Source organism: Apostichopus japonicus, chromosome 7 (genome assembly GCF_037975245.1).
Source record: "Apostichopus japonicus isolate 1M-3 chromosome 7, ASM3797524v1, whole genome shotgun sequence".
NCBI lineage: Eukaryota > Metazoa > Echinodermata > Holothuroidea > Aspidochirotida > Stichopodidae > Apostichopus > Apostichopus japonicus.
In genome coordinates this window covers 24,077,525-24,103,160 of record NC_092567.1, presented here as the reverse complement: position 1 = coordinate 24,103,160, position 25,636 = coordinate 24,077,525, and the positions used below count along the sequence as shown (strand labels likewise).

The window sequence follows — 25,636 nt, the reverse complement described above, 5'->3', positions numbered from 1 at the left end:
AAATTAGCACCCTACATTGCCATCTGGATTGCACACAAGTTCTAAAACGGTGGTTAAGGAAGTTGTTTGTAGTAAATCGCAATGAGTTTTTTTTATCAGTTAAGTCCTTAACAAGCTCTGAACTTTGGACGTTTGAGAACCACTGAATGGGACCTGTTCTGCCTGAGGTAGGCTTTCCCTTCCCTCCCCTTCCCCCAAAGGTAAAATGCCAACGTAATCTCGTTGGGAAAGCAAAAACAGAGACCTAAGTAGAAACTGGTTTTAGTAACATTTGAACAGTAAATGTATTTTCTTAGTCATACACATGAAATCATTGAGAATGCTGTAACCATGTCCATACACACATGCACACAACATTTTGAAAGACTTGCAAAATTCCATGTTGAAAATATTTGCTTAAGACAAGTATTCGGCTAAAACAGCTCTTAAAGTCATTTTTGCAAGAACAGATGGTTTCTGACACTTTGGTGTACTTTAAAGTACTTTATGGGTGGACAAATAACCATATGACAGAAATTTAGTGTCCAATCAGACACAAAGCAATAGGTGGTAAGTTTAACCAGGGCCACCAATGTTTAATGGCCTCCTATTGGTTGTTTCTCCTTATATTGAGCCAACCAATCAGTTGAACCAGGGCCAACAATGTTTAATGGCCTCCTATGGGTTGTTTCTCCTTATATTGAGCCAACCGATCAGTTGAACCAGGGCTACCAATGTTCAATGGCCTCCTATGGGTTGTTTCTCTTTATATTGCGCCAACCAATCAGTTGAACCAGGGCCACCAATGTTTAATGGCATCCTATGGGTTGTTTTTTCTTATATTGAGCCAACTGATAACAAATTTCAAGTCAAGTAAGAAAAATCTTTGTGATTTTCACATTTATACCTCTATCATTTCAAGGGCTGTTTAGATGAAGTAAGGCTGAAGGGACCCATCTTTCACTCCTGGACCTGGACCACTGAAACCCCTAGCTATATCACTGTTCCTAATGCTGTCAGTTAGCTTTCTAAGTAAATGAACCAAACAACTAACTCAACTATTTCCTTGTAAGCAGCTTTAAGTACAGCTGGGAGATATAAAGAAAATAAAGCATCGTTCTGAGTTAAAACATATATCCAGTTACAAGCACCAAATTGCTTCAGTCCTCAAAGTCTGGGAAGAAATTTTCAAATGTTTTAACAAGTGGGGGTTGGTAACCTGTTGATGTTGAACCTAGAGGTTGTGGAATCCCTCTGCCTCTTACTGCTTGACCTTTTGATCCATGACCTCTTGAACTTTGACCCCTGACACCATTATGACCTCTAGTAGCTTGTATTCTTCCGGACTGGTTAGGCAAGAAGAAAAATGAAAAATTCCAAATGTTATAGCATAAAGGTCATATTATTGTTACTATTTTAGTGTACAATTTCAAAGTTGTGCACTTTTTAAACTATGCATCTGTATATGTATTTATCTATTTTATCTTCATTAAAAGTAACAATGTACAACCAGGAGCAATGAGGTCCAGGTTGGTCCCCAGGGACAATTATGTCACCAGGTCCTCTTAATGAAGTCTTCATAAATATATCACGTGTATATACCATCATGGACATATGAAGACTCTTTCTGTAGGACAGCCTGAATCACCCATGACCCCCTGATTAAAAATTAGGTTGGTAGCTCGATCCCCTGACTGCACTGCCCCATCACCCTCCCCCCCCCCACCCTCCCACACACACAGCGGACTTTTAAGGGTTCGAGCCCAGAATTGAATTGGCATTGACAGAAGAGGTCAAACTTGATGTAGGGGGGTGTACACAGAGCAACCCAAAATGAGTCAACTTGTGAGGTTAACCCACATTCATTCATACTTAGTAAAGATTCCTAAATCCTATTGGTCCATTCAGGTCAGCTGACCGTGGTTAATCCTGTGAGTAATGCACGGTAAAATTACGGGGCATCACTTTAATAAATCTTTGGTTATATGTAACCAAAAATGCTTTGTTTTGTGATTTTTCCCCCACACAAATGGTAGTGTATGAATGAACAGGGTTAATCAACGGTCTAGCGTGCGTTACTCACATGATTAATGCACTCCGGGTGTTAATGCTATTGCTGGATGCACTCAGGCTCCACCCTCGTGCATCGCTTGCATTAACCCCCGATCGTGCATTAATCCTGTGAGTAACGCACGCTAGACCTAGACCGTTGATTAACCCCTTACTTATCTATGTCCATGAAAACAGATGATGACAGTTTTAACACTGCCGCAGTGTCACTTAAACTTTGAATGATCTGGGCTACCTATCAATTGAATTATGTACACCAGATCCAGCCATAGGTAACCCTTTTTATCCTCCTTTTTCTTGTGGGGAGGGGGGGGGGAGAGAATAGCCTACACAGGGCTGGACGGAACTTTCTAACCTGAGTCCTGGGTCTCTTAGCAGTTTTACGGACTGATCCCTTGCACAGCGCCCTCCTTAGACTGCTCTGCAAACCAGAATTCATTGAGAGTGGGTTGTATATGTCAGTCACTTCTAACTGAAAGAAAGTTTCAAATTATATCAAAAACAAGTACAAAAAAACCAAAGTCCAAAATAGAGAGCTTCATTGTAAATTAGAAATTTGGAAAACTAGCAGTTAATGAAGTTAATTTTCCAAACTTCAATATTTCAGTACCTGGATGTCCTGAGCAGTTTGGGATCACAAGTTGCTTGTAAGCTAATTTTATCTATTTAATTTGGTACTTTTAGTCTGGATACTCTAACCCTTATACAACTGAGGTAGAATTATTCCCAGACATCTCAGACGGTTGAATTAGAAAGTTAAAACCGATGAGAGAAAACGTTTCCCAGTGAGCTCAAAATTGCTTGAAGAACTTTGAGCATGAAAGACTGATGTTTTCTACAATATTTCATTTTATACATGAAAATATAATTGAAGTGTGCTACTACCAACCATGACCCATTTTCAGGAATGCATAAACCTCAAGTAGATTAAGAAGAGGAGATAGAAGAAAGTTTGGGGGAGGGGGAGGGGTACGATAGGGTTGGAAGGTGAGGTAGGAGGAATCATGGACGTTATATGAATGAGGAAAATATACAGGGTAAGTGAATGAGGGTAGAGGCTTTACCTGATCTAATACTTTTTGGACTGCTTTAATTGTTTCTGAAAGAGGAGCATCTCCCTTCTCATGGGCATCTGATGGGAGCATCAGCTCCTTAATTGCAACAGACTTTATCAACATCGTCGTTCCTGGAGATGGAAGGATGAGAAAATGTCCAATGGATGATGAAGATGATGATGGTGCTTGTGTGGGTATCGACAGAGGGTTCTGGTAGACCCCTCCACCAGAGAAACTGGAATCTGCTGGTGGAGATGTGACATCTCTTTGTACTAAAACTGCCAAGTCCTGTTAGAAAAGATCAAATGTGATTAAGTATTTTGTGGTGTAAAGGAAGATGACTGTGGCTCTGTAAATTCCTGATAAACTGGATCCTGCGATTATTACATTAATCATATCCAATTCAATTCAATCAAATTAAGAAGCGTTTCAGTCTAAGTAGATATATGTTACATCACAGTTTCAGCTGCTTCAACAAAATAATCAGGGACAGAGAATAGGTTTTACAAAGAGAGAGTGTGGCCCATGAGTCATTAAAGCTGACTCCCATATACAGGTTTCTGGGAGTCCTTCCCTACCCCCTCCCCCCCCCCCTCTCCCCTTACAAAAAATAACTGCTTTCAATTTTGTGTGAGGTTGAAAAAAGGGAGGGTGTACATTCCCCACCACCTGGATCCACAGTTGATGTTAACATCAACAACAACTCAACACGTTCAATGACAAATTTATTATAAAACATCAATTTCAACAACTTTCAAGTTTGAGCATCAATTTGATTATCATTTTCAACACCATTGTCAACAACAGTATGATCACATTTATCTGGAAGCACACTCTAAAAATAAGGAATTTTAATAACAATTTCAACAACAGCAACTCCAGTAACTTCAACAACATCAATTTTCGACATCAACTTCAACAACAGGAATTTCAATATCAACCTCAACAACAGTGTCACAACATCAAACACACTTCAACAACAGCTTGTTCACATTCTGGTAGCACACCCTAATTATGACCGACCTTTGATTGCAACAAATAGCAAAGTGCTTGAAAATGTTGCTGATTTTTCTCAAGTTCATTCCAGGGTAACTTCCAGCAGGCAGTAGGTTTCAGAATAAGTGGTACCCCAAAAACCTGACAAAGTTAAGGAAACTGACATTCAGATATTTTGAAAAGAAAGGTGACCCCAAAAATAAAACAATTCTCACCACAAAAAACCAGACATAATGTCACTATTGTTAAGCTGACTCAATTTCAGTCAGTGCAGGCCTTGATAAACTGTGATATGACTGATGGTTACTTATCTGCATGGTTTCACAATTATAAATAAAAGAATGTGTGGTAATAGGTATTATTCATGTCTGAACCAAATCACTTAGTCACTGTTTATTGTCATGGTTGCTGCTAAGGTACTGGAGTTTAGTTACATTGTATTGGGAGGGCTCCTATACAGTTACGCACGGTTTTTACAGAAGGTTGTATACAATACACCACCAAATGTGCAAATCAATACTGCAGCTGTTAAAGTGGAGATTGGAAGCATTTCCTTATAAAATGGTTCAATTTGAAAAGGTTATATCTAGTCACAGAACATTAGTATGATGTGTATACTAGTATTAACCCCTTCAATTGTTAATTGTTTCTAAATGTCAAATATGGTGTAATTATGTCATTAGAAATATGCACATATAGGTCTGGAGGCCAAGAGAAATGTTGTCTGAAAATAAAATAAAAATCTGCTTACTGGGCTCTGCTGATTGTATGGGAAAGTGAGCCAATCTTGCCTGTCCCCTATGTCTAAACTCCACCCCTGCCACCTTTCCCCTCCCAGCTATGATTTCTTCTCAATTAACTTATTTTATCAAATAGTTGCCTATGAAGGGGTTGCCTTTGCTATTCTTTGCTATACTGTATAGGAGGCTTCATGCTGCCCAACTTCAAGTAAGTTCAACCCAATTTGGAATTTTGGACGTAATTGCTTTGAAGTGGCAAGCTGTAGCCTAGGTAGCAAAGGGAACTTTGTACAAAGTGGGGAGCTCAGAACCTACACCTACCTACACAGGTCTACACAGGAAATCTGATTAAACAACCAGATTGTGAATATTTTTCACGGTATCAAGTTACCAAGCTGTAGGTAAGATCTGCTTGTTGGGGGAGGGGGAGGGGGAATATGCAAGGGGGGTAGAAGAAGGGTTACAAGTAGATGGTATAAGCTTACCACTGATTCACATATGCCGCTAATCTTAACCAGTTTGATCACTTTCAGAGTTGGGATGGGAACAGTGAGAGTGGAGGAGGGCTTCATCAGTGAACCTGCAGATACCATTGGCCTCTTACTTCCAGGGCACGGTATGTTGAGAGCCTGTGCATAAATAGATATATTCAAAAATTTAGTATGCTGCAAAGTCCTAGTTGTTTAATATTTCAGAGACTCATGAGTCACTTGAGAACTATCCCATGAGTCATGTACCGTGCTTGTTCCTCCTCTCCACCCAACCACTCCCCCGACCTCCTCCCCCCCCCCTTTTCCACCCACTTATCATCATAAAAAAACATTTCATCTTATCAAATCTTTCAAGTTAAAGTCTCTGCATTTTGACATCTCCCTGGGTACTCCCCCGAAGCCCCCCCCCCCAGTCCCCTTCTGATAATCTGCCAACCCTCATCTACCCTTGACATAGTCTCCAGCAGGAGTTAATTATTTCTGACTTGAGATTAATTGTTCTGTTTCCTTAACCAAGAAAATGAATTTAGAAGATAAATAAAGTAATCAAATACGGCCTCTTTTTTGTTGACAATAATTCATAACCCGAAAATATATCTCTGTTACCTCCCAAGAGATGGAGTACTTTGTTTCTCATACTAGACAGGAACTTACAAATTCTGACTGAGCAATGTTAAGTTGAGCTGGATCAATAAATTGCTCCAGGATATCACAGGTTAGCTTGAATTCTTGTCCAGTATCTAAATGCAGAGATAGAACATATCACAAATGCCATGATAAGTATTGCATTTCTCCAATCAACTGTGGATACCGCTTGGCAGTTACTTAAAACAGCAAAATATCAGTTATGTTTTGTGATAGAAGGTATTCAACTGATGCAACATCCTGATCAGTAAATGTCTTGTAAGCTAATTCCACTTCTGTTACAACCAATATACATGAGGTACACATCAGTGGCATCCACAGGGTGAGAGTGGGGTAGATGGTGGGACATTTTTAAAAAGGGTAAAAAGTAAAAGGATGCTGACATTCCAAAATGCCTCCAAGCAAACCTAGTGACGATGGTAAACAAACCACACTGACTATCCTAAGTATAGTGTCAAACTTAAGTAGGAGGGCGTCCTTAAAAGTAACTTGAAATGTCTTGCAGACTGTAAGAAACAAACGGTCATCACTTATGAACCAGCTAGGCCAACCATGCTTTCAAAGATTGAAAGATGATTCCATGTCTTCAAATGACATACCAGAGATGGTACGATATTTTTGTTTGTGTTGCAACCAAGGCCATTTTGCTTATAAGCGTTTTGCTAATCTATACAGCACAAATGTTTGAAAGCTTCATACTGGTTATTGTTTCCCGGGCTAGCTAAAAAATTGTCATCATTGCAGCAAGCTCAACATTGGGACCACCGAAGCTGATGATGACCTTTGACCTACCTCCCCTTGGGAATCTGATATACAAGCACTCTCTGTCTGTACCACAATCCTGAAGCCAACCGTTGAGAAAATTCTGCAAACCCAGTTCATCTACAGTTGACGTGAACAGAGGAAACATGAATATCAATATCACTCACTCAAATAGTCATCAATATCAATATCGATTGACTTCAGCAGAAATTCTCAAATTTGATGTAAAAGAGTTAACTAAACTAAAAAACTTAACTAAATTGTAGTATGCATTTACATTGTAACTTAATTACATTAGGCATCAACTATGCTTAAACATAAATTATACCATTTAAGGTTGCTGCATTGATGTCATGTAGTAGATATTCAAAGTCTTTGAATATGGTTGGTTACCTTTTTTAAAGAAAACTAACAAAAGTTAGCTCAAATCAAGTACACTTCTGCAATAGTTCAATCTAGCCTTGCTAACTTTGCTTACTACAATTGTGTCTTAAGATGTTAATTGGTATTAACTGTGGAGGATTAAATTCCTGCTACTCGCACCTGATTACTGGAAAAAAAAAGGAAATTTCACAGAGTTTGTACATACCATTTTGCATATAGATAACCTATAGGTAACCAAAATGTAGAGCAATAACAAATGCTGTCTTGACTGTTGCTAACACAGTTTGAAATACAAGCTTACAACAGCTAAAGAAAGTAGTTTCCAGCAACGTTAACTATTCAAACTATGGGTTGCCAAGCACAAAACCCCAACCTCCCCACCACCCCCCCCTCCCACCCCACCGAAAATAAAAGGAATGAAATGGACAGAATCTTACTGGTCGAATCTTACGGTAAATTTCTTAATCAACTCTGTCAAGTCTAACCGTCAATCACCAGGGAGTATATTTTAGGTGATTTTTACGCCTTTAGAAATTTGTGGTTTCTGACTTGTCCAAGAGAAAGTTGCAACATGGGTCTCCGAAAAAGATGGCTGAGAAACAGGGGTTCTACGAGAATAGGAGACTTGTTTTTCAGAAGTAAAAGAACCTTGTTTGATATGGACTCACCTGTATCCAGTGAGATCATTTCAACTATGCCACTTTCTAAGACACTTTCAATTGAAGTGACACTTTGTTGTGATCCAGCACCACTGTGAGGGCTACCAGTTGACGGACTCAGCTCCATAGGTATACCTAGTGGGTTGCCGTGGATTAACGAAATAACCTGAATACGCTGGAAAAGATGACGGCATTCAAAATAATTTCTTCTGCAAAATTGTACATGATATTAGCATGACTCTACACTTCCTACATCTAACTTAAAAGAAAAACTTTTTAGAAATAATTCAATTTTCTCAGGAACTGTATTGAGTTTGTATTACAGTCAAGTTAGAGTGTAAATGTCAAACTTTTGAGTTTGTTATTGACCATCTCATAGTATTTGTATTAATGCATCTGGTTATATTTGGATACAGAAGTACACACATTTTGTTATATCTTGCATTTTTTTCTTTTCTTGCTTCCTTATTTATTTATTTTTTCTCCATTTCCATTCTTGCATGGGAGTGTACTACTTTGTTAAGCCATGAAGCTTCTTAGAACACTTCCTTTCACAACTGTATATGCTATATATTCAATCTAACAACTATATGTACATATTGCATATTGTTTGGAAATTAAAAAAACTGAAAGGGAAAACTATAAACATGCTCGCATAACAATTCTTCATTACATTGTTACACATGGCAGAGAGCATTAACTTACAAATCAATTAACATTAACTGTAATATAACTCTCGACCATTAAACTATGACATTAATGTGGAGTGATTGAGTTGAGCAACTAGAAATGTCTTCATAATAACAACATCCACAACTAGAATAATAACAATTATGTATATTTTAAATGTTTAGATTTGAATGTATTCTATCAATGAGATGAGTTGGAATGCACTGTATTAAAGTCTTCAATGTCAACCATCGAGGCTTACCCTTAGATTTTCAACATCAAGGCTGCCTACAATAGCATCTTCAATTTGCTTGGCAATGGTACTCGCATTTTTCTGACATGTCATCAGCAACACTTCCAGTTGTGAAGTAAATCCTGTGGTCTGTTGAAAAAAAATTAACATTTATTATTGAAATATTGAACACTGGACTGTAAACTTCAAGTTAATTGTTCGCATATTTAACAAAAACATGTTAAGAAACTATGACTGACTAAATCACACCACATATTTTACATTCATTGCTGGAGCATAGTAGGTTCAATCGTGATGTCCTTATTACTTTGGACTAACAAATTGCACTCATTGTCACAAAAAGTTCAATAAATCATTGCAATGTGTTAACAAACTGCACAATCTTTGTTTCACAACTCATCACAAAATATTGATGAAACTGTCAGCAACTTTCTGTAGAATAACTTCTTTAGGGATGGTCCTGTTTCCAATACCTTTTATGACACATTCTGCTTAAAATAGTGGAATGCATCTGATATTTTCTTGTGTAACTTTAAAATAATGAGATGAGATTATGAAAAAGTGCATCATAATAGGTAATGTGCTATAATTGGTACTTTGACTGTATGGACTTCTTGCATCCAAAAGTCTTTCATAATTTGTTGCCATTTACTCAATTTATGAATAGCAAGTGCTTTGTAAGTTGCAATTGCATTGTGTCTGTACCTGTCTGAGGGTTTGTGATTGTTTCTTGAACTGGTGGATGGCATCTTGTACTGCTTGTAAGAGGTAATCTTTCCTCTCGTTCATCAAGAATCCATCTCTCTGAAAAGCTCTAAGTTCCCCTAAGGCATTCTGGATTCTTGGATAGTTTCCCTGGACATGTTGGAGAGGAAACAGATTCTGCAGGCAAAAAAACATGCACACAATAAAGCCAAATCTGGAATTGTCATTGCAAATACAATCACTTGTAAAAGTGATCAACTGATCCCTAAGAAAAATTAGCTCAATACATTTATTGCAGACATGGAAATAGCATTCTGACTGGGCTGTTGAATAACAAAGGATTAACTGATCCTCTAATTTATTCACCTACCTCGCTAAAAGACCCCAATGCAAATAATCCAAAATATGGCACCCTGCATGGACCTGTCATGTTGCATACCAAAGTAAAGAGATTATCTAATCCATTGCAGACACTCTGGCAAGTGGCTGAAGAAAATGGAGGAGTGAAATCCACCAAAAGAACTCTAGCTGTGAACAAGATGAAATAAATTTACTTTAGATATATATGCCAACTTAATTACATCATCATCTATCATAAACGAGGGGCATGACATCTTAAATATGGTATATATACTCATACAGTAGCCTAAAGTCAGCCTGCGCAATGTTACCAATTGAAAGAATGCTAGTTTTCTTTACTGCATATTTCCATATCGAATGGATGCTCAGAAGTCAGAATGCATGGACAATGGATGTTAATTGGCAAGAGCCACAACTGTAGATAAAATCTTGAAAAATACTGTGACCTGCTGCATGGCCACCAAAACTTTGATGCAAACCACACTTGGCTCATGTGACATAATTTTCAGGCAGTTGTCGTACACAATTGACATATGGAAGCATTGGTCTTTGTATTATATGCCAAAAGCAAATTTGAAACTATTAAAACTTTCATCATAACTTCAAGTCAAACAATTGTAGGCCTATAGCCTAAAATGTATTGTAACAACACTTGAATAATAAAGAGGATCAAAAGTAGCCCAACCAACACATAACAACTGCATATGCTTGAGTAGTGATATAGCATGAAATAAATGAATGACACAATTAATACCACAATAATAAGTATTTGGTTACCTGGCTGTCTGGCAAAGACAGCTCTGCTTGGATTTGGAGGTTTTGGCAAACTCATCTTGCTTGTACTTAGTTGTACTCTGCACTCTTCTTCAGCACAAGATGAATTTGTGCGAGTACTTCTCCTCCCGTGTTCTGTTCATCAATGATTCAGAGATATGGAATAAGTTAGGCCTACTAACTTTACTTTAGACTGACCTTTTTATACAAATAAGGCAATAGGCCTAGGCCCTAAGGCATTAACACAAATAACAGAGGCCTAACCTATAGTTAGCCTACGCCCACCAGTACCAATCGAAGTTTCCTTTCATCATTCATTGTACTGGGCTTAGGATACTGTAAGAACAACATGAAATTTTTGGGGGAAAAAACTTTTGTAGATTTACCTTGCTAACAAGCCTAGTTCTAAGCTTGAACTTGACCTAACTCCTATCCACTGTTTGTCGTGGCCTAGCCTTGATCTATCACTCAGTAAAACTAGTAGGACTAAGCCTAGGCTACAGACCTAAGCGGATATGCTGCTGTTGCTTGGTCTAACGTCAGTGATGTTAACCAAATTCATATTCTGATAGTCTTATAACCAAAGTAAAACATTTGTCTGGAATACTTTGTCACGTAGCACAAGTTAGCTTAGTCAAATGTAACAAATCTTTTGTAAATTTAATCTAGGTGCGTATGCAAAAGGCGTACAAATGCAAGCAGGTGGTCATCCGAAGTGACCAATTGGTGAAGATGCTCCGTACGTTTTGTGCATGTTTGTTAGCGCAGACTATTTTATGTAAATTTGTATAAATTTCTGCGACCGTGAGACCAACATTAATTTGACAAGTCTGGAGTAGTCTTAAGTAGCCAAGGCCTAGGCCCTACCTTGGCGACCTCACAATGTAAAACACCCAAAATGGTATGCATTTTCGCGTTCCAGGTGCTTCCTATTTCCCAGTCAGGACATTTCAATAAAACGAGATCGTAATGTTTCGAAGAGTCTAGGCGAAGTTAGACCAAGGAAAGATACTAGATAGGAATCTTTTTAAATTTTGATTACTCTCTTAGTAGTCATACCCATAGAAATAAAGAGCCTTTATAGTTCTTTGGTCATACCTCATCTTGACATCCTTATGGGGTGAAAAGGGAATCCACTTTTGTACCATACAGCTGGTGGATGAGGTCTGGGGTGGTTCTCCAAGTTGTCAAGTCATGGTTTAAAGCACGATACCTCATTTACAATTTCCAAAACTTGTGATAAAGCAGCACATGTGTTTACCAGCATTGCAAAACTCATCCCTCTGGGCTGTACCAATTTTCGAAAAATAAAGCGTGCATGGACTTTTCCCATGGTACAATTATTATGCGTTGCTATGCATAAATCCAGTGCAAAAAATCAAAATAACGACACACCATTGAAAATTCCCTGCACATTTCTTTAGACATTTAAGGCTACCTCTGTTGTTAAGAAAAAAAGCAAATGAATAACTGGCAAACATAGATGTGCATGCCACCCAAATGCATTAATGATCTGAAAATTCAACCTAAAAGCTCTTTGTGAAGATAATTAGACCTGTACCTATTTCAGTCTGCTCTTTGCTCCGGGCAATGTACGCTTCTGTGACAGTTACCAAAATTCCATATGGGCCAGATATGAAATCCACATATAGCCAAGTTATGGATTTTATATCTGGCCCATACGTGGCGCAGTTATGGATTTTATACCTGGCCCATACGTGGCGCAGTTATGGATTTTATATCTGGCCCATATGTGGCGCAGTTATGGAATTTATATCGGGCCAGATAAATACTTGGGCAGATATAACTTGATATGAAATAAAGGTTTCATCTGGACCAGATAAAATTTTGTATGGCACAATCTTTATATGGGCCATAGGCCTATATGTGAGCTAGCTATGTGTTTGTAAGAGCCTAAAGATATTGGTAGTGATCATGATATTCTGTATCAATGATTCCATGCATCCCTACTGTATGATCCACTTTGATAAACTCTGCTGAGAACAGACTGATAGGTTTAACTACCTTTTATACTTGTTGCAAGTGTAGAAAGACTAACATTTAAAGAAAAGAAAAACATATCATTTGCACATTAATTTCAGTATATATTTATTAGAACCTAATACTGCCTTCATAGATCTATTTTGTAACTTGAATGAAAAAAATAATTGAATAACAACAAAATAATTGAATATGTGTTAAAAAGGGTAACCAAATAAAATTGAAAACTAGCACAGGAAAGATATAAACATCTTAAGTACTTTAAAATGATATTAAGCAGGGGCATGGCTACAATTGGGCCTATGCTCCCCCCCCTCAAATTGTCACTGCCCCCACCCCACCCATGAGTGGATCGAAAAAAGGAAAGGCAAGGGATGTAGAATTAGGAGGGAATTTTAATATAATGCATTACTTTTGCAATGTAACATGAATTAAAACATTTACTAAAATGTCTTTAAAATGTCTTTCCTGGTCCTACTGGGGCCCTTATGCGGGGCCTGCAGGCCCCTTCTGCAGTACCTTAAGCGCCATTATGCCCACCCCCCCATGAATGTCTAGCCAGCCCCCTAATATCAGGCACATAGCCAGGGGGGGCAAACACCCCCTCGTTGAGAATATTCATTCTATTCTTTTATAATATCTCTAGTAATTTTAAAATAGAAAATGCTTAGATGCAACTTACAAGGCCTGGGAAGTGCCATTTCCAGCCATCTGGAGGCATTTTCGGCCAAAATTTTCTAGTACGCTTCGCGCAAACTCATGGTGGCACTACGCTTAAATAGTTGCCTACAAGCTTCGCCCCTTCCTTGGCAAATTTCTCTCTCCGCGCCTGCCTGATATGAAAATATATGACTTCCTTGCTAGTTTGACCCCATGCCAAACAATCACTTATTAAACTCCAATCTTTACACATACACATTCCCACTACACATAGCCATAGTACTGTTCAAGTGTCTTAGGGAAGACAAAGATTACTTAATTTGAAATAAAGGAAAGACTTGGAAATATAAAAATTCTGTTCGACTCACTACTTCTTCCTCTGCAGTCAATCATACCATTAGCCATAGCAATCCTCCACACCCTCACCCCCCCCACCCCCATCATTCAAGAGGTGTCAGATTCCATCGTTCCTTGGTGATGAAATGTTTTAAATATCAAAGTAGTTTGCCAGAAGCATCATGGCCGTAATTTCACAACCGTCATATCAGGCTCTACCCATGGTTCCCAGTTTCCACCATGGAGGTATGGATTTGCTGCTTCCACTATTGGTTTGTTCCCTGGTGGTATCATAGTACTCTGGTACTTTTCAAGTTTATCAAGGAGGGATTTGACCACATCTGAGAAGGAAACAACAAAAGAAGGATGAGCATTAAAGACCATATCTATTCGCCAAATGTTTTTGAAGATGAAAAGCAAATTAAAGATAACCTAGATAGGCTCTCTAAATCCACATGTTATAAATAGATAATCCATGTTTGCTTTTCAAAGTGGTAGGAGAAATACTTGGACTGCATATTAGAAATTACATGGAGTCAACACCAAGGTATATATAGGGCTTGAAAAGTAACATGAGAAGGGCCAGGGTGGGTGGGTGTAGTCACTATTTGAGTTGTATAATTGGGCATACTTGTTGAGCAATTTCGTTTGTTGGGGGAGGGAGAGAGGGGCAGATGCCAGAAGTACCACAGAGAGGGGTGTGGTGAGGATCTCTAAATCATTTACACAGGCCAAGAGATATCTATCACAAAAGCTCTGTAGGAAAATTTCACATATATATTTTGCAATTGATTCCATAATAAAGGCAAACAAAATAAATGCATACCTGGGTTCTCATTGGCGATATTGAAGTATTCACAAGGATCATGAGTGATGTTATAAAGACATGGTGCTTTGAAAGGGTTGCAGTTGGTTGAGGCATTGCTTGGTTTATTTGGACATTGCACAACCAGTGCCCGAGGGTCAGCTTCCTCACTGAAAATACCTGAAAGAGGACAATATAATATCGACCATAAAATACAAAATCTGCTAAAAAGACTAAAAGTGTTCACTTTGTCCTACTTTAATCTGGATAAAATATCATCCTTAAAGTTCCCTCTCTTTCTGAGAAACCTTACGACATGTAAGTTAATCCTTCTCATAACAGGGAAGAATTTGTTTTTCAGTAATCTCCAGAAGCAAAAAAAGCAATTAGTCCTACAAAAAAAAATATTGTTCGACCAATACTTGAAGAAATTGAGTAGAAAACATGGCCATGAAAGTTTTAGTAAATGTTGAATTCAAAATTTTGTGCAACAAAATAGACTAAACATGCATCAATCCTAAGAAAAGTATATAGATATTCTGTAACTTTCTGTCATGTGAAAGAACCTTAAAGCCCTTCTCTAAAGCAGCGCAGAGGATTTGTTACATATTTTGTTATAATTAAACAATTATAGTTGATAAAGTAGATTACTGGGGTGGGTACATTATATATCAATTGTTTTGGAGACCAATGGCAACAAAATTCAAAGCATTTATTGCTATAAAAGCTTTGAAATCCAGATGAAGAGTGATGTGCACAGGGGGGAAGGGGGGAGGGCTTGACCCCCTCCTCCATCACAACTCTTTCAAGCTCTTGCATTAGACTTATTTATAGACTTAATTTATAGTCTCAATATGCTTCCGAATGCACCAAAACTCCTTACATGGGGGTCTGCTTCAACAACCCTTTCTTCACAACAAAATGGATCCACCCACGGTTTCTTCCATCAAGGTTCTTGCCAGTACCTAAATCAGGAAATATAAGTTGCACCCCTCAGCCCCCTCCCTCCCCCCTCTTCCCCCAATTTTGAATCATGTGCACGCAGATGATCCAGTGATATATCCTTAGCTTTTTACTGGTTTTAATCCGTACCATCTCGACAAAATGTTTTCATAAGTATATCACCAGTATTCACACATTGGAGTCGAGATGAACCAGAGATGTATCTCACCTGTTACTTGTTCTGGTGGATACCATCCAGACCAATTGCCTTGATATGTGTCACCAATGATAACTTTGAAGTCCATCCATCTCAGAGCAGAAACATTGTAGATTGGGTCGATGTTGTGAAGAATCTCAGTCCGTGGTGATTTTGTGCCACTGTAGACCAAAGAAGAAGTTGTGAGATATCAATTATATGAGTCCACTCATCCCAATATGACACAGAAATGACTTGTGGGTCCATTTTACATCTATCCATTTCCGTTTATAAAAGCAATCAGCCCATAAAGCCACAACATTGCCCAATTGTTCATCTTTAGAAACAGCAATATTTGCAATTATTTACCCTGCCCACTGACGGTCATTTCAAATAATAAAATGTATTGCTAAGTGTCCACACTCTGTCATATTTGATACATAAGAGAATTCCCTTTTAACACAACAATTTTAATCTCTTACTTGGGAATGTTTTATATGCTTGATACAGATCTTCGAAGTGATATCGCAGCGACACCTCTCATAAATAAATTAAATAGGTATAAGTCGTTACTGTTGCACCATTAACGCACAATGATCTATGAAATGTATGCATGGGTCATTTCAAACCATGCACCAGTCCATATCCGACTGTACAGCAACCAAAATGTACCCAGGACTGCTATGTCTAAGATGTGCTAAAGGAAATGTTGCGATTAGCAGACTTGTAGTGGGTGCCTGTACTCATACTCCCCTGATGGAGTCGTACTGGTTCTCATATTCAGGGCACGCATTTTGGAATCTGTTGTACGGTCTAGTGCATAACTTTAGTACTCGTACTCAGAGGGTTGTACTCTAACTTTTACTCATATCAACAGGAATTCTAACTGTTCTAGTACTCATGCTGTTGTACTCGTACTGCAGGAATGCTGATCAGTGACTTTGGTGAATACAACTTAAGGTGATTCTGCTATAAGCTTGACAATTTCAGTCTCCTTCTGTTTAATCTAGAGCATAGTAAGACATAATTAATAGTTTCACTGGGAAAATATATCTTGTCAGGAATTCTGGAATAGGAAATGAAATGCAATTTACACCATGTTTACTTACACCTAATTTACACATACAAATTAATTTTGTCTCTGAACTAAACATTGACAAATATAAACTTTAATATACATACTACAGATACTCAAGTACCAACCTCTTTAGGCTCGGCCACTGGCTGGTCCCATCCAGATTGGAAAATTTACTAGGATCCCCACCGCCTATGTCGATGAAAGTCGGAAACCAATCACACACATGGAACATTCCATTCGATATACGGGGAGATGATTTAATGAGTGGACTGTGCACAAATGCTGCACCTCTGACTCCTCCTTCCCAGAGGGTAGCTTTCACACCACGGAGAGGAAAGTTACTGGCAAAGTTGACGTCAAAACCATTTGCAGGGCCTCCATTGTCAGAGGTGAAGATTATGACCGAGTTATTAAGCATCCCTACATCCTTTAACGTCTCTGTCAAGTTTTGCACTGACTCATCTAGGATTGACACCATCGCTGGAATAAATATAATATTAAAGTATGTGTAAGATTTATATTAAACTACTACTTATCATGTTTTCAATTTTACCTTTAATCAATGAGAACACTCAAAAAGTAGTGATGCCACCACCATGTATGTATAGATCCTCCTGCAAGCAGGAACTCGCGAAGTAGCCTCATTGGCTTATCAAAGCCGCAAGCTGACCGAAGTCAGTCTCTTACATTCATATTTTATGACCATGATTATGAATTGTCAACAACTCTGTAACTGGACGACATACATTAATCTTGGAGTGACTCGAACCGGGGACCTTATGATTGAAAGGCACCGGCGTTAAACACTGAGCTAACACTCCACCATGAATATTCATATTTTCTGCCAGAAGATATCAAACCTATGAATCATACCTGCATAAGTTCTTCGTCCCTCATGGTGAATGTCTTTGAATTTCTCCAGGTATCTGTCAGGTACTTGAAGAGGCTGATCGTTGTTAGCACTATGTACAGACTGGTGGGCAAAGTACAGGAACAGCGGCTGAAATAAAGGTCATAGAAAGGTCAAACATAGGATACAGTGAAAATTCTTTGCAAGGGAAAGGATTTCTTTCTACTTGAATAGACAGTCATGAATACCACAAACATTTCCAGAGGCAGGCGCGTAGCCAAGGGGGGGACAAAGGGGGGGGACAAAGGGGGCGATCGCCCCTCCTTAGCATATTTTTTTTGTATGTTTTTATGATATCGCTAGAAATTTCAAGCTTAGATGCAACTTACAAGGCATGGGAAGTGCCATTTCCAGCGATCTGAGAGGCATTATCAGCCAAAATTTTCTTGTACGTGTAGCGCCAACTCATGGTGGTGCTACGTTTAGACAGTTTTCAATGCAGAATCTACGGCTTTGATAGTTTTGCTACAGGTTCACCCCTCCCTTGGCAAATTCCTGGCTATGCGCCTGTCCAGAGGTTCTCTATTAATTTTCTATGAGGGCCAGAAACATTGGTTGGAGCAAAGGACAAGAGAACACCATAATCTCACAAGATTGAGGAATGTCTGGGGTACGTAGGTCAGAAGGGTGTTGTTCAAGCCTACACCTTAAGGGCCTAAATATCCACTTGATGCAAGATTGTGGACTGATTCTATTCACAAACCAGATTGCAGTAATTCCTGGCCACTTGTTGAGAACCCTGGTCTAAGAAAGCACATTCTAAAATGAAATATCAGGAATAAAACAATGTTTGTAACATTTTTAAGGTTTATGAAGTTTATTCCTCATCAATACTGAAAAGATGATATTGTTTGCATTTGTGTATCAAGAAGTTTCGGATGTTGAAAACAAAATCCATGTAATATCTTAAAAACATGGTTACAGTTTATGTTTGATCTTACTTCTGACTGGTTTTTGCTGTGGTTCCTTATGATGTCCTCAGCAGCTTGTGTGTAAATTTCTGTCGAATATTGACCAAAAGTTGGTTTGTATGGTGTTCCGTCCTTAAAGAAGTCGTATCCAAGCCAACCATCCTACAATTCAAGAAGAAAACCATTGGTATGATCTGTTACTAAGCGATAGTCTGATGTACTTGAAAGATCCATATATACCAGGAATGTATAAACAAAATATAGTGGCATAACCTCATATCTTGATGAAGACTGCAGGTTCTTTCTTTTTTATCCTTCAGGATCAACATATCACATGATAGCATGATCATGTGACTTGGTAAATGTAAAGAAGTTTCATGAAAACTGCCACCGTTATAACACTTTACTTTTGGGAATCAGTAATTGAAAATATCTGCTGGTCTGTTATGTACTGTAGATAGTAGTATCGACCTTTTAACTTGAACATGTTAAGGTTCATCATCTTGTTTTATAGCTGTTTGAACCAATTTAGGATTAGCACTGGTCTGAGCACAGCTACTAGTTACTAGGTATAATAGGAATACAGGTACCATCCATTTTATGCTTTCATTGATGATGTATTCAAATAAGTTACCAGTCAGCATTTGCTTTCACTACAGCTAGCAGTGCCAGTGAGATGTGCATCGATCCACATATGTTTCTGTGTTGGTTCTATTTCTGCCAACGGTTTACGAATCTTTGACCAAATTATGGTCATAATTGCATAATAGAAGCAGGGACGTCGCTAGAGGGGGGGTGTGGGGGGGTGTCTCACCCCCCCAATCTTGGTAAAAATTACGATAGTTGGAAAATTTGAGTGCGACAGTCGGAATTTCCGACTGTCGGAATTTCCGACTGTCGCCAGCTTCAATTCGGAATTTCCGACTGTCGCACTCTAATTTTTCTGACTGTCGCACTTTTATTTTCATATGTTCTTGTAATTTGTGAGTGACATAAAATTTTCAATCAAAATTGACCTTTAATCAGTCATATTTACCACGTTTTCCTCGTCACATTGAGAAATTGTATCTCGCGATCTTTATCCTCTACCATACAAAACTTCGTATGATTTTGAATACTCTAAAAAAAAATACAACGTTCGCCAGCTTCAATTCGGATAATTTATGTATTAATTTTGCTATTGGGTGGGTCGACCCTGTTCGCTTGCTTCAAGTAAGTTCAGGATATACAGGGACGTAGCCAGGGGGAGCAGGGGAGCGACTGCTCCCCCCTTTCAGTGTCGAAAAATATGTTTAAAAACTGTTGTTATTATACTGCTAATACACGGCGATAACGATATTTGTTTTTAGGCCACTGCACATCTGGCTGTCTTACAAAATATGAAAGTTTATATTGTCCATCAGTTAAGTTCGTCAAACGTATTTCTGATATATTATGTAAAAGAACATGTAAAAGAATTCAAACAGGAAAACAAAATCTGCTGATAATATGATATCATATGATAATGATGAAACTGGCAACAAATTGCACCAGATCGCATCTAAGGACCTTCAATTGTTCAAAAATATCTCAAAGGGGAGGGGGACACCCCCTCCCCTTAGACCCCTCCCCCATACCAATCGCAAAATGTGTTCCCTCTTTCAAATCCCTGGCTACGTCGTTGGGGTATACATTGTCTCTACGGTATACAATTAAAACACCAATGCTAATCTACGGAAGCTTAAAAGTGCCATCAACATAAGCAAAAACTTTGCCCCATAAGGTACAAATGTATCGAAAAAAATCGGAACATAAGTGCAGTCGCGAAAGATGGGGTGTTTGACTGAAACTGACCGTATCGTTGACGATTAGTGCGGTGGTGGTGGGGGGGGGGGTACAAGGCAGCAGTCGGAATTTTCTGGCTCCAAAACCCATCCAGTTGGAATTTCAGCCACTACACCCCCCCCAATCATCAGGCCTTAGCTACGTCCCTGAATAGAAGTAAGTACTTCACAACTCTTACAGCTTTATATCTTTTCAAAAGCACTGCTTAACAGTTTCCACGGTTACCATACCTCATCATTGCAATGGTTGTAGTAATCTTCCTTCCCCGAGTAGTAACCGATGTGAGAATCAAATCCACGGTTGATTGGAGTGTAGACATCCTCAAAAAATCCCAGATGCCACTACAAATAAAACCGGGCCAAAGTTAATTTACAACATTTCAAAATTAACTGAAAAGAAATTATCAGTAATGTTGTCAAACAACTAGGGACATGAACATGTATGTATGTATGTATGTATATGTGATCTTCCCGCAAGCAGGAACTCGCGAAAGAAGCCATGGAGGCTTATAGACACGCAAGCTGACCGAAGCCAATCTCTCGGCACACATCCATTTAACGTCCATGTCGGGAAGTTGTTATTGAACAACACCCTTGCCAGACGACACACATTGCTGTTGGCGGGGAATCGAACCGGGGATCTCATGACTGGGAGATGCCGGCGTTAACCACTAGGCTATACACTCCGCCCTAAGCTCCAGAAGGAACAGTAACCAATATGTGGGAGCATGGGATTTGATATTTATAAGGAATTACGCAGGTTACAAAGTATTGTCTATCAGTGTTCTGTTGGTAATTAAAATTAAAGGATGGCTTTAGACACAAAATGAATTTTGATATGCTGTAGACCATTAAAAGGCAGTGCAATCAGTCCAGGTTTGATTTTTTTCTTTAAGTGAACCTTGAAGTAAGTGAAGTTCATCAATTACAGTGACTGGACTATGTAGTCTAACACACAGACAGTTGAGGTCAGTTCCTCAGATGTAACACAAAACTCAATGGGAAAACGCAAGGCTTTTATGGCCTCAATTGACATGTTTATAATTATAGATTAAAAATTTGTCAAGCCACAAATAGTGTTGAATGTCATCCAAGGGTGTTCTATTATTAGTATCAAGATACCCATAGCTACAGTACAACATATCCTGCCTAATCTGTGTGCAGGTGTCATCACAAAGTATATTTTTTTATGAACTAATACTACTTTTAATTCTTTTTCATAATTTCACAGTCGTACCTTTCCAACCATGTGTGTCTTATAGCCAAGTCCTTTAAGAGCTGTTGCTATGGTAGTCTCATTGAGAGGAAGACCATAAGGAGCTGCAGGATGAATGGTCTCATGTTGAAGCCCTGAAGAGAGAAAGTTATTCAGAAAGACTAGCAGACTTTAATCATTGACATGGAGATTGTTTTATTTATATGAGTTTATGCTCTTAAAATCTATTTAAACCTCCCAACCTCATCCACACCCCTACCCACTCATCACCAGCATCCAGCAGTTATGTAAATAATCCCTGAAAGGACGATGTTGTTTTGAAATTATTAACAGACTTATCAAATTTGTGATGGAGATTTATTGATAGGTTGCAGAACTATCAAATCCCCTGATGTTACTTTGTTCAAGCAGAAAAAAAGAAAATCTTCCAGAGAAATTGTTGTCACATTAAATCTTGCTAAGCTATATTGTCAGATATTATCATAAAATATTATTACATAACAGGGAACGAAACTTTAGTTCTTCTACCGAGATGGTTCAATCATTCATTACTTAATAGAAGTTGAGAATGACTGGCTTGAGCAAATGTTACAAAACCATCATTTTCATTCAACAGTACTCTAGGCAATGTTTTCATCTTTCGTTGTGAGGCAAAAGTTAACCGAGTGGTCAAGCATAAAATCAATGAGCAAAAAAAGTAAATGAGCAATGTACAGAATAGCAATGATGTAGGAAGAGATGGAGAAAAAGGATATTATTTCGAGAACATTGTTGCATAAAATATACAGTAATTCCTGATCTAGATCTTCCAGAAAGAGAGAGAGAAAGAGAGAGTTCCATTTTACTTAAAGATGGCTTTCTACATTTCTTGTAAGACCATTTACATGTAATCTCAGGTAAGGTAGATTTGTCTCCAACTTAAAACATTCTCCAATTTGCAGCTGATAATCAAATGTTTCCAAGTGCTTTTAAACATGTTGCAAGCTTCTAAATGGTGACCTCCATGATAACAATACAAGAAAACAAAACAGATTCTGTTCAACAATAAAAAAATAAAAAATTGACAATTCTTTCAAGTTACTTGAAAGGCAAATGTACATCTTTATTTCAGTGTGAATCTGTGTCACACATCTTCTTACCTAAGTGTATGGGATGCCTGCCTGTCATCAGTGCACCCCTGGTTGGAGTACATATTGGTGACACATAATAGTTAGAGAGAATAATTCCATTGTAAGCTAGCTCATCTAGGTGTGGTGTTGGTATCTGGGATGAACCATGAAAGCTGACATCATTCCACCCCTAGATGAAATGAACAAAAAAAATTTAGAATAATATATACATGCAAACAATAATACATATTTATAGGACCGTATAAAGGATTTTGTACAGAATGGTGCATAAATTAAAGGTGTGGAATTTTTTGTAACACCGTCTATAATTGCATATACTGTATCTAGTTAAGGATGCTGAGATCAAAAATGTGCTACTGTATATTGCAACCATCTCTCTTTGTCAAATCATAAGTTTATCAATTAAAGGTCATTAAGTTAAGGTGACCAGACGTCCCCATTTGGGGACAGTCCTCGATTACAGTGGCTGTCCCCGATGAACAAGTGTCCCCGAAAATGTCCCTGATTCGTCAAAATGTTCAGGAATTTCGAAAATATCCAACAATATTAGTAAAATAATTGTAAAAACAAAATTTAGTCAAGTGTGCAGTCGCAGAACGGGACTAACCGGTATTTCAGGTGGGCCAGTGTAAAGTGGAATATGCTAGCTCGATCTAGCCTAGCACTCTTTTGTAAAATAAGTAAATTTCATCTAAGAAAAAGCTACATTTTGAAAATAAAATTGATTTAAAAAGTGCTTCACCATTTTACATCTAAGCACCTTAGGCACTTGAAAATTTTGTAGACCCCTCCCCCATATCAGTCACGCAAAAAATGTCCCTGATTCCTGTCAGGCAAATATGGTCACCTTACATTAAGTGATATCCTCAAGTATGTTACACGACCATTATGAATGGTTGCACAGTGTGCTACACAAAATGCTGAAACGGCCACAGAAGTTTTAAAAAAAATTACAAGTTACAACATACTACAGTATTTATGCACTTTTTTGACAGTTTGAGATGAAATCGAGTTGCATGGTATTCATAATTTTTGACAATCATTCATGGTCAAGTATCTTCAGTGAAGTTTGCAAGGTAACATCCACTGATACCATTTTTTCTTCCTTTTATAATTTCTTAAAGCTTTATAAATAGCTTTTTATCTCACCAAATCATCAGCAACTATGAGGATGATGTTAGGTTTCGGTTGGTTACTGCTTGCTGATAAACCACATAAAAACCAACAGTTCAGGAAAGTAATAAAGCTTCTGTACCGTGTCATCATGATCATCCAATCTGTCCAATGTCCAGCATTACTGTTTGTAAAGAGTACCAGAGAAAACAGTAATTCAATGTGCTACAACATTCTGTGACATTTCCACTACTATTTAATATATATATACAGTAACATATGATTGTGACTATTCATTCTATCTTTAGGTTATATAGCATGGCGTCCTCCCCTACTCACTCACTCACTCACTCACAGTCTGTAAGCTGAGAGACTCAACAAGCCCTAGTAGTAGTAGAGATTATTTATGTCTATGCATCCAACCTGATCAGTCAAATTGTGCAAAGTGTTGTCAAATATATCTGAAAGCACTTCAGGTGAGGGGAGAAGGGGCCTGAAGGTTGTTGAAGTCCACTTCATTGCATGGAGGATATTGGGTCCTCCCAAGAAAAAGCAATTTTAGATATGAAGTGGTGCAATTTGTGGCATGTAGAGGCTATAAATTAGTGTTACACTTACAGTAGCTGTACAGGTTGGACTGATTACTACTTAAATTTTTGGTTGGGGGTTGAAAAGGGGGATCCAGGTTTGATGATGTGTTCATTCAACTTACTTCATTCAAACTTCAACTTAAATGAACATTGCATATATTACCTATGATCGGTTAAATAAGCACCAGTGCAATATGCTTAGTAAGCAAGCAAGAGTGCCTTCCTTATCGAACAGATGATTGTGTGAATATGCGCTCCCAACGTAGCATATACTGTACCATTAAAGGAAATGTTCCTATGATATATGGACAACACCATTTACAATTGCTGAGGGTTTAATTAATTGCACTTGAGAAACTTAAATCTTCTAGCATAGATCCATAGTTCTATTAAAACAATCCTGAGAACTTATGGCCAGGGAAACCATTTACCAAATACAGTAGGCCTATATTGCAATTCTATTTTCTCCAGTTCCATGCAACAAAAGGTACAATATGTAAAGATAACATTAGCAGGTACATACAATTACACACTGTACTTAGTCTATGATCATTCTGTAATATGTTTTTATACGCTGGGAATAAATTAATGAAATGTATGAAAACACTACTGTAGTTACTGTAGGCCTAGCCTAACCTTTCTCCTACAGGTAACTATATGGCCTAACCTTGGGGCGACTAACCGGTGCTATTTTCTCAACAATATTGGATCTATTTACTTCAGTGATGGGCTAAAATTACAATAAGAATGTTACTTTTGAAAACTGAAGTCGTTATTCGTTGATCACACTAAGCAACCCTGAAGATTGTTATTCTCCTTCCTTGGAACTTCCGATCGGGTATTTCCCTAAATTTAAACCGTATGGAACGCGAACTCCGTAAAAGTGGTTCAAGCAGTTCCGCGCTGATACAGTTCAACTTATCTCTTGTACATTGATACTGAAATACTGGGGGCTAAGGTAAAGGATAGTTTAGTTTAGTAGATGGGAAAAGGCATCAGGAGGGACACACAAGTCCCCATCAAGGACCATATGGAGAGGGAAAACCTGAAGACACAACTTGAATCAGACCTGATTATACACTAAATCATCCCATGCACACTACAGTACTTGCAAGTACAACTTTCTAAGGCAAATTACAACTTTCTCATGCTAAGGATCGCTTCGAAACAAATCTTTCCCATTATTCTTAATATCATGGACTTATGGCACTTTATCCCCGTGTATTTAAAGGGGCTGTACAGTGAAACAATGATTGCTAGATATGTTAAAAGTTGACCCAAACTTTCAAAACCTCACAGCACTTTTTTTTCGATCAGCATATTACTCGCATGAATTATAGTTTTGTGATAATCGTCGTATTCTTAGATTCTGATGGTGACATA

General features: G+C 38.2%; 2 protein-coding genes across 6 annotated transcripts; both read right to left on the bottom strand.

Moving 5' to 3' along the window:
* Nucleotides 1-29: 29 nt before the first annotated feature.
* Nucleotides 30-11,541, bottom strand: LOC139969821 (meiosis 1 arrest protein-like). Of its 4 annotated transcripts, none has more exons than XM_071975114.1 (13): nt 11,410-11,541; nt 10,546-10,677; nt 9,779-9,936; nt 9,409-9,585; nt 8,713-8,832; nt 7,791-7,956; nt 6,769-6,858; nt 5,986-6,071; nt 5,326-5,469; nt 4,128-4,241; nt 3,114-3,392; nt 2,405-2,521; nt 30-1,325 (listed from the first exon to the last, which is right to left on the bottom strand). In XM_071975114.1, exons 2-13 carry the CDS (start codon nt 10,598-10,600, stop codon nt 1,140-1,142), a joined length of 1,692 nt encoding a protein of 563 aa, XP_071831215.1. In that variant the 5' UTR covers nt 10,601-10,677; nt 11,410-11,541; the 3' UTR covers nt 30-1,139. The 4 variants fall into 4 exon arrangements, with proteins under 4 accessions (XP_071831215.1, XP_071831211.1, XP_071831214.1 ...); XM_071975110.1 differs by having other exon boundaries at nt 11,233-11,468; XM_071975113.1 differs by lacking the exon at nt 11,410-11,541 and adding an exon at nt 10,929-11,226.
* Nucleotides 11,542-12,626: 1,085 nt separating this feature from the next.
* Nucleotides 12,627-25,165, bottom strand: LOC139969823 (arylsulfatase I-like). 2 transcript variants are annotated; one of them, XM_071975116.1, is made up of 11 exons: nt 25,008-25,165; nt 23,700-23,847; nt 22,560-22,719; nt 21,442-21,554; nt 20,436-20,546; nt 18,412-18,543; nt 17,434-17,560; nt 16,686-17,040; nt 15,516-15,664; nt 14,366-14,524; nt 12,627-13,880 (listed from the first exon to the last, which is right to left on the bottom strand). In XM_071975116.1, the coding sequence occupies exons 2-11, from the start codon at nt 23,820-23,822 to the stop codon at nt 13,720-13,722; spliced, it is 1,590 nt and encodes a 529-aa protein (XP_071831217.1). In that variant the 5' UTR covers nt 23,823-23,847; nt 25,008-25,165; the 3' UTR covers nt 12,627-13,719. The 2 variants fall into 2 exon arrangements, with proteins under 2 accessions (XP_071831217.1, XP_071831218.1); XM_071975117.1 differs by having other exon boundaries at nt 24,936-25,079.
* Nucleotides 25,166-25,636: the final 471 nt, after the last annotated feature.

Coding starts and splice junctions, on each gene's coding strand:
- LOC139969821 (XM_071975114.1), bottom strand. CDS start 10,600: ATGAGTTTGCCAAAACCTCCAAATCCAAGCAGAGCTGTCTTTGCCAGA. Junction 5,470..5,985: donor ACATTGCTCAGTCAGAATTT/GTAAGTTCCTGT, acceptor ATTTATGCACAG/GCTCTCAACATACCGTGCCC. Junction 3,393..4,127: donor GCTATTTGTTGCAATCAAAG/GTCGGTCATAAT, acceptor CTTTTCTAACAG/GACTTGGCAGTTTTAGTACA.
- LOC139969823 (XM_071975116.1), bottom strand. CDS start 23,822: ATGATCATGATGACACGGTACAGAAGCTTTATTACTTTCCTGAACTGT. Junction 22,720..23,699: donor TCATAGTTGCTGATGATTTG/GTGAGATAAAAA, acceptor CATTTCATCTAG/GGGTGGAATGATGTCAGCTT. Junction 20,547..21,441: donor AGACACACATGGTTGGAAAG/GTACGACTGTGA, acceptor TTTTATTTGTAG/TGGCATCTGGGATTTTTTGA.